Raw genomic sequence first — 15200 nt, 5'->3', positions numbered from 1 at the left:
ACTAAATAGAACAAGAATAAATATGAAACGGTGGTACTTGACCGAAAATAAATTTAAAAAAGTTAACAATTTTATGTTTACCAAGCACATTTGGCATTTAAACTTGAAGCAGGAAGAGAGAACAATTTGAAATTAAAATGGTAATATTTGAGGTATTTTTATATTCTCATTTATCTTATACGGTAATTTCCTAAATATAAGATTTCTAATATTATTCTAAAAAAAATATTTCCTAGGCTAAAATTAGACCTGATCATGGGTCCGGCCACCCGAAACGTGAGAGAGTTTGGACAAAAAAATAAGGCCCGTTTAAAAAACGGGATGGGTCTCTGGTAAGGCATTTTTGGCCCGGGCCCAGCCTGAATTCACTAAATGAAAAAAATCTGCTCTTTTTTTTTTATTATTTTTGAATGTTATTTTCTTGTTGTTTTCTCCCTATTTTGCTATCTTTTTACTATTATGTTACTACTATTTTGTTGTTATTGTTTGGATATTGTATAAAACTTATTTTATTGTTAATCTTGTTATTATTTTAAAGGCATTTGTTAATTTTGTTATTATTTTAGAGGCATTTGCTTGTTAAGATGCATTTCTCTTAGTGTTATTTAAGTCTACATATTTTTTAAAATTTAATTTCAATTTGTTCGGAAATATTTATTTTGATGTTTTTAATATTTTTGATGTATTATATATATTTAAAAATTATATAAAATAATATAAAAATTAATACGGGCGGGCTAGGTTGGGTCCGGATTTTAGCATTTTTATCCTGGTCGGGCTTAGGCAAAATTTTAGGCCCATTTTTTGGGCCGAGCCCAGGCCTAGTAAATGGGTCTAATTTTTTAGTTGAGCCCAGCCCATGAGCACCTCTAATTAAAATATAATTGCATTTTAAAGAATTTAATTTCTCCATTTTTCAAATTTTAAAATTCAGGTTTAATTGTTAATTTTGTTTTGTTCAATTTAAATTAATTATATCTTTTTTTAATTACTTGACTATCAAGTGAGTACTTTTGTTTTTATTTCAAAATGTAAGAAAAATCAATTTAAGAGTACTAATAATTGAACCTGAATTTTAAAATCTAAAAAATAAAACAACTAAATTCTTAAAAATACAAAATGCAGACATACTATAGGCATATTTTAATCCATTTCTAATTAGGTGGCTTTAAATGTGATTATTAAGTGAGAGAGGGCATGCATCATTTTGCAATTATTACTATTATAAGTAATTCCGTCTTAAAATTGCTTTGAGATTCACTGATCAGTTAGCATATCTCAAGCCTCCTAATCTCTAGGTTGTTCCTCATTTAACAAATAATATAATTCTATGAGATTCTAGGTTTGCTTTGTAAACAACAAAATAAGATATCTGAATTCTGATCCCTAGGACTGGTTTAAGTATGAAATTCAGAAATCTGTTGTGGGAAATTGTGATTAGAAATAAGTTTCTCATCACATCCATTAATTAGGACACTTGAGATCTTAAACAATATTTCGAATTTCTTATTTATGATCTGCTCACACACACAGCGAGTGGGGGAAGTGGTCCTCAATCATCTATTTCTTAATCTTGAGTTTATTTATCATGTTTTTTACATTATACCTTGTCGCTTGGCATCACTATTAGCTAAAACTCTGGCGGATTTTTTGAAGCAAAAGATTATACAGATCTTTATTATCATACCCATACCTATATTCTCTCAGATTTCACAACTTACTCCACTTGTCTTGAAACAAATGAAGGGTGAGAAATAAATTATAAAGTTTGGAGGATCATTTCCGTAAATTAAAGAAAGCACCTTGAAGTCCACCATTAGAGTTTATACATGCTGTGATTCAGGTTGTTGTTAATTAATATAAAATTTCTAAAATTGCAATCTACTCCAAAACTCGTTCTCTGTTTATTACACTGATTTGTACATGAAACCTGATCGACCAACCTGCCCTACCTAAACAACAGTCATCAGAGAAAAATGAAAGCCAAAAGACCTGGGACGAACAATTCGATCAATCACCGAATTCACAAAAATTAATAAAAATGCAAATTAGACACTTTCCAAATTGTTGATTCAGGGTAGATGGGAATGGGATTTCAAATGTATGATATCTCATTCAGTTAAGAAAAAGCAATTAACATAATAATTAAGTTAATTTTTGTTTCAACGTTTGTATTTGACTTGCCATCTGCATGCAAGTATGGGAAAAGGCAGACGGTTTAGCCTTACTTTTCTTTGATGCTGTCCTTGCACGGTATTTACATGAACCCTTACAAATCACATTTGTTTAAAATAATTGCAGATCCATATTTAAGAGGTGGTGGTTAATTGGAATCCCCATCAAATGTTTAAAAATTTATCTGCTATCACTTGTAAAACACTATTAAGTTCAAGTGTCATTTTAGTCAAATATTTTACACCTACCCTGTTTAATTACTGCTTGCATCCCTTATGCACCATTGGAGGGACTGAAGCAGCTTATTCCAAATGCCCTTGCTTTACTGATCTCTGCCATTTTGCTATAACAAGATACACAAGCGTGCAACGGCAGCCATCATCAATTTTCAAATGGAAGCTTTTCTTGAACAAACCTGGAAGTTAGCCTTCACTTGTCATTACAAATCAACACTGTTGTTTTTCTTTTATTCACTTTTGTTTATTTATCATTAAAATTTTAAAGAATGTTCAACAAAAACCCAAACTCTAATTTTGGAACATTAGTTCATATAACAACGACGATAACAACAACAAAAAAAAAGAAGATTTTGAATTACTTTGACAGCTAAGTTAACATGATATGGCTTATTTTGAGTACTGAAAATGGGTGATTTAAAGTTGGGTAGAGAGAGTATAATATCTTTTCCTGGAAATCAGAATTAATTATGTCAAGACAAACAAATTAAATCCCTAATTTAGGAATCATCTGATTTAGATGGTGCATGTGCATGCTTTAAAATGCTAGCTAATCATAATATTATCTTGTTTGCAATTCTGGAATATATATATATATGTGTATGACAACTTTGAATTTTACCCATTTTTTCTTTTTGCCATTGCTTCCAAGTTATGTGTTCCAAATGCAATACACATCAAAATGCTTCAAATAAGAAGCTTGATTTAGGTTTTAATTGAATTTCAATTTTTAATTTTATGCTATATCTGAGCATTAGTAATTGCTTAACTAATTTTTTTTTTATTTTAGATTTATGGACTTAAATATATGAACAAAAAATTGCTGCTAGTGTTATTAAAATGTTCATTTATAATAATGTTGTGAAGGCATCCATGCATTAGTAGCATGACAAAAGCAACATAGGAAAAGGAATTGTAAGTTAATTAAAGGTGATAATTCAAGATCGATCCCTTTGTTAATCAAAGTAATTAGAAAGTAGTCTTTGCTTGCACCAGGAGAGCTAGCTAGCTAGCTAGCTGTCCCTTTAACAAAAACGACTAGGTGCCCCAATCACCAGGCTTGATTTAACGTAATACCATGGCTTGAAATGGTAAGAAACAGTGATATGTATACATCTATATATATATATAGAGAGAGAGAGAGAGGGGCGTAGCTAGTAGCAGTAGCAATATTGAAGGAAATATAAAGTTGGGAAAATATATAGATAGAGTGGTTCATGGGCCAATAGCAGAACAAGGAAAGGGTCAATCAGTGGTTCTACATAGAGATACATTGGCTTAATGTGTCGTGTAAAACCAACAAAAGTGACTTCCCATCCATAACCCTAAACCAACCGCACTTTCTTATTCTCCCTTTCATTTTCCTTTTCTTCCTCTTTATATATATATATATCTTGTTGGCCACTTCTCTTTTGGTGTTGCTTGATGACAGAATTATCCTTGTTCCATCATTTATCCATGGAGGATTCTAGTGATGATGTAAAGACTACTAGTTGCCCTAGAGGTCACTGGAGGCCTGCTGAGGATGAAAAACTCAGGCAACTTGTTCAACAGTATGGTGCTCAAAACTGGAACTCTATTGCAGAAAAGCTCCAAGGAAGATCAGGTACTAAACTAATTATTATTATTATTATTTACTCTCTTGTTTTTTCTTTACTTTTCATAATCTTTTGCATCTTGTTCAAGCAAAGATAAGAAAACATCATGTCTTTTCCTCTATGATTGAGTTTTTGATTACTATTTTAGATTTATTTTTCTACACCGATGATGTCGTTTATCAGATATCTCCCTTCTACCTAATTCATCAACATCTTAAAGTTTTAATAACACAGGAGAAACATAAAACCCTAATTGTTTTATTGATTTGCTTTATCATCAATCATGTAAACTGATTCTAAACAAAGGGGATGATCTGATATTATTTGTATATGTATTTCATAGGGAAGAGCTGCAGATTGAGGTGGTTTAATCAACTTGACCCTAGAATCAACAGAAGGCCATTTACAGAAGAAGAAGAAGAAAGGCTCCTTGCTGCTCACCGTATTCATGGTAACAAATGGGCACTTATTGCTAGACTGTTCCCTGGTAGAACTGATAATGCAGTGAAGAATCACTGGCATGTTATAATGGCTAGAAAACAAAGAGAACAATCCAAGTTATGTGGTAAGAGAAGCTTTCAAGATGGTCTTATTGATTCCAAGCTATGTTTTGCTCCAAGGAAATCAAGATGTCAAGAGGGTTTTAGCTCAAGATTTGGGTTTGGAGACAGTAGGATTTTTGAATTCCAGAACCCCAGTAAAGATAAGATTTTCTCAGTCACATCCTCATCTTCTACTTCTTCTCCATCATGGACTTTCGCTTCATCTACATCCATGGCTTCAAACAATACATCTTTAGTCGAATTATCAGGAAGGGATCATGGATTGGCTATGGGGGGCTCAAATTTGTTAGACCAATCTCTTTACAAGTGTCATTCAAATGCTTCAGCATATTGTAGCAGCTTCAGAAATTTCAGTGCATTTGGTCTCCCAAACTACAGGAGGGTTGTTTCAAGTCCTTTTCGGTACCTTGGACTTGAAAATAGCAATGATGTGGTGAAGGAGGAGTCTTCGAGCTTTACCGATAACGCATCAAAGTTAACAGACATTAGAGTAGCGAGCAATTCCCATCAGGAGCAAGATGATGACTCCATCAAAACAAAGGATGTTCCTTTCATAGATTTTCTTGGTGTTGGTATTTCTTCTTGATCATGAACAAATCATCTTTATTTAACTATTTTGCCTAGTATACATAGCAGTTTTAGCTTCGCTTTTCCACTGCGTCATTAATTTTGATCATACATGTTCATAATTAACATGCATAAGTTAAGCAGGAAGAAAAAAAACCCTTCAATAGCCAGTTTTGTTTAAATATTTTCATATAATCCAGCCAATTTATGATGAGTACTCTTAGTTTGTATGAAATAATTTTAGTTCTCGCGGCTAGTGTTCTCAAGAAACCCAATTTTTCGGTCCATGTGATTCCTTCTCAGATTCAATATCTCTTGCTGTAGCATTCAAGTCTAGTGCATAAAAGCGCTAAACAACAAGGATTTTTTTCAGTAGCTTTTTTATCAAGTATTTCAGGAAAAAATGACTTGCAGTAGGATATATTTTCCTTAAAGTGGAAGGGTGGTGGTGGGAATATGTCAATATATATACATGAGTCTCCAGCTGTCTGTATATAAAACGTATCTTTTAGGCTTAAAGTAGTTTTCTAAATTCTCCCCTAAACAGCTGGTTGCACCCCCATCTCTACATCAATGAAAACTAAAAGAGGTAAATCATCTTTTCAATGTTGTTAGAGCTAAAGCTTTCTCAGGGAACTATGGGTAGGTCATGTACAAGCTTTTGACAAAGGTCAAAAATCATTCGTGTTTGGAATTTCCTTTTAATTATTTAAAGATAAAAAAATTAAATTAATGAATGGTTTTCTCTTAGATTTAGTAGAAATATTGAATCGTAAACAAAATAGAAAATGAAAAAAAAATAGTAATTAAATTCTACCCAAGGTCTATAAACACAGATTATCGAAAATACCCTACGTACTAAACTGCTAATTCGTTAAAGATAGTAGCAAGGAAAATGAGGAACCAAAAAAAAAAAAGCAAATAGCGTAAGCTTTTATTATTATTATTTGCATGTAGATGGGGGCACAGAACAGGAGGAGACATGCATCAATATTAAAATAGCCACCAGATACAATATATTAAGTAACAATATCTAAAATGTTTATAATTATAGGGTTTTCTTCCCTCATTCAACAAAAGTCTCTTACAATCCCTTCGGAGCAACCGAGTCTCATCAGCATACAATTTTCATAGGTTGGTAGAAAAATATAATTAGAATTATAGTAGTATTTACTATAGAAAATATATGTCCGTAGACATATCTGAAGAATTGTTCACAACATTACACGTAGAAAGGGTTTGATGAAGCATTGGATACATTAATTAGATGATGTATATATTAGAAATGTGGGTTAGTATTTGTGTTTATAAATATGACCCTAGTTTGGATATTTAAAAGAAGGATGCAAACGTTAGAATCCAAAAAAGAAAAAAGCATGTATTAATCCAAATTTATTGGATTGAATGATAAAAAATTTAATCTCTCTTGAGTGAAGTATTGAGTTTAAGTTTTACGAATAGAGAAAACAAATGCTTTTTGATATAAGTGTACAAGCCCAATTTTGCCCAGCCCAATAACATACCCAAAAATAAGCCCAAGTAGCCCACTAGGCTCAAATACTCATTACAACTCGAGCCCAATATCCAGCACAAACAAAATCAAGCCCAACATGCCCAATACCCTAATTCCCAATAGTCAAACTAAGGTTTCAGAAAACTAAAACCCTAGCCTGGCGCCGCAGCCTTCTGTCGCCCACTTGTCCTGATCAGTCGCCACTGTCACATCGGTCGCCACTCACTGCCCACTTGCCACCGCCACGATCAAGTCGCCAGTTGCACCTGCAAACACGCAACCAAGGAAAAGATAGAAACAGACCACAAAATCGGGGGAAGGGATTCATTTCTTTTTCTTCTTTTAAGCTATAAAGCCGATTATTGTAAAAACAAAAGGGGGTTCGGCCTTTTCGGGGGAAGATTGAGAAATAAAAAAACAGAAAACGATTTTTGAAAGGTTGATTTCTAGATTCGAATTTTTACTCCTCCCGTTCATTTTTTTTACATTTTATTTCACTTTTTTTCTACATAACAAATAAATAACAAATAGTAAAAAAGAAAAGAGGAACCCACCGGAGCCGCACTACACCCTTGTCGTCGAAGGTTCCCCCAGCGTCTGAATCGGTCGTTGAGAGGACTGAGGGTCCTTTTTCTTTTGTTTTTTGGTGTTTTAAGGCCGGATTTGGGCTTAGGGGGGTCGAGATCTAGAAAATGCACCTTTTTGCCTTCACTGGCCACCGTGCGCGGTGGCGCTAACGCTGACGACCGGAGTCTGGCACGGTGGCCATCGGTCGGAGCTATGGACTAAAGGGGAGGGGTTTTTGAGAGAAAGTTTAGTTTTTTTTAAGGGGAAAGCATAAAATGAAGTTTTAAAAAAAATTTGATTTATAAAGGCACATAAAACGGTGTCGTTTTGGGCCATAGCTCCAGGCGCTAAAACGACGCCGTTTAGGGGGACGACCCGCGTGTGACCCGACCCGACTAGGAGATCCGCGTGTTTTCTATGCAGATGGGCTAATTGCACTTTTAGCCCTTCCGCTTTTAAATAACTTTATAATCAAGTGCCTTTTGTTTTTTTTAATTCGCCCAGTAATTTATTTGATTTACAATTTGGTCCTCTCTGGAACGACACCGTTTTGGAGAAGGGAAAATTTCCCTTTTAGTCCCTCCATGTTATGCACGCGTTCAGAAAAGTCCCTCCCCTTTAATTGATTTGCGATTTGACCCTGAATTTTGTTTTTAATTCAATTTAGCCCTTTTCTTTGTTATTTTGGTTATTTTCTCATTAAAATTAATAAATTTGATACTATTATTATTATTATTTACTCATTTTTATCTTTTTAATCTCCAATTTTGTTATATATATACATTTCTATAATATATATATTTATACACGTACATATTTTCATAATTTACTTATATATATATACATACTTATATATATTTACATTTTATAACTTGTATACATATCCACATATATCTATATTTATATTTTTTAATTTTTTATTTTTTATTTTTATTTTTACAAATTTATGTATACATACTTATATATATATTATTTTATAATTTTTATATGCATATATATATACAAATATATACATCTTTTTACATTTTTATATTTTATCCATTTTCTTTATTTATTTACATTTTTGTTATTATTTTAAAAGAATGCTTTAACTTTATTTGCTTATATATTTATTTTGTAAGGTATTGATTTGTCCTTTTTATTTATCTTATTTTCGTTGCTATTACTCGTATTATTTATGCTTACATCATTGTATTCATTTTCGTTTTGTTATGCATATTAGCACCGTGTTTCATTTCTATTATTTCATGTTAGATTAATTTATTTCGACGCATAAATTTTGACTTTTGAAAAAGCAAAATCTTGTATTTAGATTCGAGAAGGTCGTACCCTAACTTACTAAGTTTCGATTTTCACAATAAATCTAAATACACGAATCCTTTCAAACTCAAGTTTTAAATGATCTCGGGAATTAAGAGGAGATCGTGTCCTAACTTACTGGGCATGATCTTTTTTTTTTATCAAGTTTTAAATGATCTCGAAAATTAAGAAAAGATTATGTCCTAACTTACTGGGTATGATCCCTTTTTTAATCCAAGAAAGCTAAATATCTTTTAAATAAGTAAATTTTTGGCATTCATTCATGTATCGAGAATTCAAGACATTGTGTCCTAACTTACTGGATGTAATTCTCTTTATTGATTAACGTGAAATATGCCATTTTCTAGAAAATTTTCAACATTTCAATAAAGGATCGCATTTTAAATCTCTTCAAAGTTTTCAATTTTCGACACTAAGACATTAAGTAATCAACTAGGTACTAATTTTGGGCGTATCAAGGGTGCTAATCCTTCCTCGTGCGTAATCGGATCCCCAACCCGTTTTTCTGAATTTCGTGGACCAAAATCATTGTTTTAATAAAATCAAATCGTTTATTAAAAACAACCACTTTTCGAGGTGAGCCGATCACACCTCATCAAAAAGGATTGGTGGCGACTCCCATTTTCGTTTTATTTTTAAAATCTAAGTCGACCCCGTTTTATCAAAAAAATGGTGTCAACAATAAGAGTTTAACCCAACTCGTTTTCAAATTTAATGAAATCCCATGTAATTGTTGAATATCATTTATATATTAATGTGACTAACAGATTAAGGGTTTGTTTGATTGCCAGTAAAATATTTTCCGTAAAATGATTTCTGGAAAATATTTTACTTTTCTGTAAAATGATTTACTGGAAAATATTTTCTGGTGTTTGATTGAATCTGTGTAAAATATTTTCTGCTGCTTGGCAGATTTTTTGAAAATATTTTTTGAAAAAGTTGTTTTTACATATATTAATATATATTAATAAATTTTTATATTTTAAATTATTTTTACATATATTGCAATGATTTATTTATAATAATACTCAATTATTAAGCTACAATATTAATCGTTATAAATTGAAAAAAACTAATATCAAATAAATTATTTGTAATTGTGTTAAAAAAATAAGTATTGAATAATTAAAAAAACAAGTTACTGGAAAATCGATAAACAGAAGCAGTTTTCTACCGGAAATGAAGGAAGGAATGAAGGAGGCGATAGATAGGAGAGCACGGAAAATGTCTTACGGAAATTGAAAGGATAAGACATTTTCCCTAAAATGTAACCCATTTTCCCTTGTTTTGGAGTTCATTTTCCAAATGGAAAATGTTTTCCGCCAATCAAACGCTGAAAAAGTTGGAAACGATTTTCTGGAAAATCAATTCCGTCAATCAAACAGACCCTAAGCATTATTTAGGTTAATTGTATCTTGCTGCTAACTAAGAACACTTGCTGCCTGAAACTACAAAACCTAATTAAAACCATCCATATATATATATATTCAAGAAATGGGAAGGTAACTGAACCCTAGACATAGAAAATTTGCTTAAATTAATGAAAGCCTGCAATAATTCTTGGTTTTCTACATATGATTGCATAATATTGCTTTTCACAAGGTATAATTGGGAGTTTCCTCGGGTTTCATTGTTGCTTAATTAATTTGCGTTCAACAAGATAATTAAATTAATTTTTTTTTCTAAGTCAAACAATTTTAAAATGTTAGCATTTTAAAATTTTATAATTTTTTGAAATTCTTCATCCAAATATATTTTTATTCTTTTCCAAAGAGAAATAATAAAATTGTAGGGTAGAATCTATACTATTATTTAAACCTTTGGCTAAGTTCTTACAAGTCAACTAGACAGTAGAGGTGTCCATGGGCCAGCGGTCCGGCCCGACAGCCCACCCGAAATATGAAACGGTTCGGGTAAAAATATAGGCCCGAAATATGGGTTTGGGCAAAAAAGGAGGCCCATTTAAAAAATGGGCCGGGCCTCGGGTACCACTTTTTTGGCTGGGCTCGGCCGGGCCCGAATATAATAAATATATATTTTTTATTTTTTTTATTTTAAAATACTTTTTTATTTTTTATTTTTAAAATAAATTTTTGGTGTTTATTAAAAAAATGGGCCGGGCCGGGCTCGAGCTTAGGAATTTTTTCTTGGGCCGGGCCTGGACAAAATTTTAGGCCCATATTTCGGGCCGAGCCGGGCCCAGGCCTAGGTCGCGGGCCAAAATTTTTTTCTGGGCCCGGCTCGGCCCATGGACACCTCTACTAGACACTATTTCAATTAGAGAAATTACTAAAATATACTTTCATATTTAAAATAAGTTATATTATTCAAGGGTATTTTAATCTTTTTAATTAAGAATAATGATAACTGTCGAAACCATTTTTTTATATTTGAAAAACGGGGATCGACTTTGAAAATGAAAATGGGAGTCGCTACCGATCCTTTATTGAGGTGTGATCGGCTCACCTTGAAAATAATTTTGGTTGTGAAATTTTGAGAAAATAGATTCGGGAGTCGATTACGCACGAGGAAGGGTTAGCACCCTCGTAATGCCCAAAATTGGTACCGAATTGATTGTTTAATGTCTTAGTGTCGAAACTTGAAAAGATTTTAAAATACGATCCTATGAAATAAAAACCTAAATAATTGAATTGGATGATAAGACGTACCCTATTTCAAAGAAATAAACCGCCACACTTAGTGAGTTAGAGTACAACAGTTCAATCTTCAAAGTTAAATTCGTCTTTTTTTTAATTTTAAAAATTCATATGTTTTGAGAAGGATGTCTGGTTATTTAGGTCAATCGAGAAATCAGAATCCAGTAAGTTAGGGTTCAATTTCTCGAAATTCCTAAACACCAAATATTGCCTTTATTTTAAAATCGAGATAACAAAATGTCATATCCAGTAAGTTAGGATCCAACATTTTGAAATCTTAAAAATTTTATTTAAAAGATTGTATGGTTTTAATAAAATAAACAATTGACTATTTAAATTCATCGAGAAGAATTGAAACCCAGTAAGTTAGGGCGCAATTTTCTTGGAAATTAAGAACACCAAGCCTCTTTTTTTAAACTTTTGAAATAAAAGGATTGTAGTGCTTTAATAAAATACAATTCTTACAAATGTAACATATTTGAATGGTGATGTACGACATAAGAGATAATATATAATCCAAACACATACTAAAGAATAATGAATAAATAATAAATTAATATTGACAAACATAGCAACAATAATCTTAATTGTACATTATGTCAATATCAATATCAACGTTCAAAAACTAAAAAAAAGCCGATTAATGCAAATGCGAACCAAATGAACAAGTTTTGAAATAACTAAAAAAATGGCATAAAAGAAATGGAAATTGTAAATTAATAAGGTATACATACAAATCTTTAAAATAAATTGTATGTACAAAAAAAATTACATATAGAATAAATTATATATAAAATAAAAAAATTGTATATATATAAAATGATATTCTATAAAACATCTTTATATAAAAATACAAAATTATATAAAAAAATGAATTAAGAGAAATATATTAAAAAAATATACCTACATAAAAAATAATAATATTATGTAGAGTATCTTCAATATATAAAAGAGAATAAAAAATGAATTAAAGAATTATTATAAATAGAAAATATTAAGAAAGTATACAAACATATCAAATTTTCATGAAAAGATAAAAAATGCAATGATATATTTACAATAACAATACATATATAACAAGCTTTAAAACAATAATACGTAACTAATATAAGATGATAATACATAATAGGCTTATAATACCAATAATAGTACATTATAACTAAAAAAAAAGTATATAATAAGATTAAGTACTAATATATGATAATAACTTAAATTATATTAAACCTAATCATAAAAAGAATGTTAATTTTTTTAAAAAAAATAGATATATCTAAAAATAAAAAAGAAAATTTTTAAAAAATAAAAATACAATATATTTAATTAAATAAATATGGATTAAAATGTATTTAATTTGAAATTAAAAGGAGAAAAAATGAAAGTAAAGCAGAATGGAGGACCAAAAAAGCACACGCAAATAACATGGGGACTAAAGAGGACAATATCCCCAGCCCCAAAACGCTACGTTTTAGCATGGACCAAATCGAAACAGACAATGAAAACATGTGGCAAAATTTAAAAGGCGTAAAAGGATCAATATAAGCATATTACAAAAGCAGAGGACTAATTGCGGAAATAAGCCATTAAGCCAAAATGCGCGGACCGGGAATTTAGTTCGGATCGCGTCACTGGACATGGCCTGTACGGTGCCATTTTAGAGCCATTGAAGTTGGCCTAAACGACGCCGTTGCACAATTGATACAAAACCTAAGTTAAACTAACCTTCGGCCAGTTTAAACAAGGAAAACCCTAGTCCCTTTTGTTCATGGATGCGCCGTTTCAAAATCTCTCAAAGTCATGGCCACCGTCTCATGCTCTCAAGCTGGTCTTTCCAAGATCCCTCACTCGATCACCGATTGCAACGGAGTAAGCAAGGAATCGATCGCCAGGTAAACTCTTCGCTCTCTCCCCTTTCTTTCTCTTTTATTTCTCTTTTAACCCACGATTAATGAATATAAAAACTAGAAAAAGAAAAACAGGAATGAATCAAGTAACCAGCGAAATGGAAGAGAACAAAAACCCAGAAAAAAACCTTTTTGTATTCCGATTTTTTTTGTATCTTGAATGCGTGAGAGAGTTACAGTACACTCTTGATCTTTTTATAGTCTCTATTTACAGAAAAATGAAAAATAAAAATGAAAACAAATCGTCTCCGTTCTGTCATTTTTGTTTTTTTTTCTCTCTGCTCCTTTTGTGTGTTGTTGGTGTCTGCTTTGCTGCTCGTTTGTTCGTCCTTTGCAGGTACGGCGTGCAGGGTCGGGGGGCACGTAAGAGCAAAGGCGCCTGCGGGGAGCGGCTCGAAGGGTGGTTCGTGCGAGGGCAGAGCCTGGTTGCGGTGCTGGGGGTTTGCTGCTAGGGTTTTCGCAATCTCTTTGGTGTTGGGCCGTCGGGTTTAGTATTCTGGGCATATGCATTTGGGCCTACTTGGATTTAGGCCTGCTGATGTAAAGAATTGGACTACGTTATTGGTTTTTTGGACTTTTAATTTTGGTTTTGGTTTATTATTATTTTTTATATTTTTTGTTTATTTATTTCTGATTTGGGCCGGGCAAATTGGGCCTATTACAATAACAATATGAATAGGGTGAGATTTGAACCATGCCAATTGCATCAATAAAAATTTCAATTTATCACTTAACCAAAGTTTTATTTTAATATTTTTTATACATTTCATTTTGATGTATTTATGTGTTTAAATTTCGTTTTACTCAAAATTTAATAGATTTTTTTAATTTTAAGATCATACATTTTTCATGTGTTATTATTAATTAGTTTCAAACCATGCATTTCATTATTTATTGAATGTTATTTTTAAACACACCTCTATACATTGTTTCCCTATGCATATACATATGATAGAATTTCTAGTATCCTATAAATTATGTGTTTTTTTAGTGATACTGAATAACTTATACACCTTCAAAGTTTTGTACTCTACATTGGAAAAAAAAAAGCCCAAAAACACTTCTTAAAGCCATTAAAAACCAAAAATATGAATGGTAAAGAACAAGAGAGCATGTGTGGTGTCAAAAAGCACAAGGAAATTTAGACTCAAGACTTCCAGGATACTTTTAGCTACCACAGGGGCAAAACCAGGGGCTAGCAAGGACCCCAGCCCCCTTTAAAATGGAAAATTTTTTATTTAGGCCCTTTGAATTTTTTAAAATTTTAAATTAATAAAAGTAAAATGTCTATATAACCTCTATATCGTAAAGGTTACGAGTTCACTCTATATATTATGCTCTTCAGCACCATCGATTTTCACCACATACTAATTTTTCTTCAAGTTGGATTTGCTCTTCAATGACTTAAGAGGCACGCTTTCAATTTTTTTTAGATTTAAGACATAAAACCTTAAATGTGTTTTTATTCTTCAATAAAACCAATATAATTCATATACACCTTCGTGTTATTAACAATATAATTTAGAAAAATAAAAGGAAAAATATCTATAAAATTAACGATGGGTGAGTAAAGATTTACCACTAATCTTTTTCCGAACCACAAAAAATCCTAAAGAATTCTCCTAATTTTATTAAAATTATATTCGATGATAATGACCATACGATGATATAAGGTGAAAATAATGGTTGTAATTGTTAGAATAAAAAATATTGGATATAAAATTTAATAAATCAGGATTTGTCATGTCTAATCATCAAGAACAAAATTAGATGCAGAAGCGTACCTAAATCTATTGATATCTTGAGCTCTTCGAGTCTTGCAGTTTTGATCTTTTAAATTAACAAACAAATAATTTAGAGAAGGTGTGTCTCTCTTTTCTAAAGATGGGATGTCAGAAAAATTACGTATGTGTACTTTGGGGACCATAACCCTAATATATAAGTTTTGCATATTAACCTTAATTTCTAATCAACCCATCATCAATTAGAAATTGATTATGAGAGTATCTAGACATATTTGACCAATACTTTATTTATCTAGACATATTTGATCCATATTTTATTTATCTAGACATATTTGACCCATACTTTATTAATTAACTG

The 15200-nt window shown here is 31.5% G+C and overlaps 1 protein-coding gene across 1 annotated transcript; it reads left to right on the top strand.

Moving 5' to 3' along the window:
- The first annotated feature begins 3644 nt into the window (after positions 1 to 3644).
- LOC107950805 (transcription factor MYB14) lies at positions 3645 to 5198 on the top strand. Its single transcript, XM_016885760.2, has 2 exons — positions 3645 to 4017; positions 4353 to 5198. Exons 1-2 carry the CDS (start codon positions 3837 to 3839, stop codon positions 5156 to 5158), a joined length of 987 nt encoding a protein of 328 aa, XP_016741249.1. The 5' UTR covers positions 3645 to 3836; the 3' UTR covers positions 5159 to 5198.
- The last annotated feature ends 10002 nt before the right edge of the window (positions 5199 to 15200 follow it).

This window comes from Gossypium hirsutum, chromosome D03 (genome assembly GCF_007990345.1).
Source record: "Gossypium hirsutum isolate 1008001.06 chromosome D03, Gossypium_hirsutum_v2.1, whole genome shotgun sequence".
NCBI lineage: Eukaryota > Viridiplantae > Streptophyta > Magnoliopsida > Malvales > Malvaceae > Gossypium > Gossypium hirsutum.
This window is presented reverse-complemented; position numbering and strand designations above follow the sequence as displayed.

What these genes read in the sequence shown, in the direction of transcription:
- LOC107950805 (XM_016885760.2), top strand. Translation starts at nt 3,837, where the DNA reads ATGACAGAATTATCCTTGTTCCATCATTTATCCATGGAGGATTCTAGT. An exon ending in AAAGCTCCAAGGAAGATCAG is followed by an intron (nt 4,018 to 4,352) that starts GTACTAAACTAA and finishes TGTATTTCATAG; the next exon opens with GGAAGAGCTGCAGATTGAGG.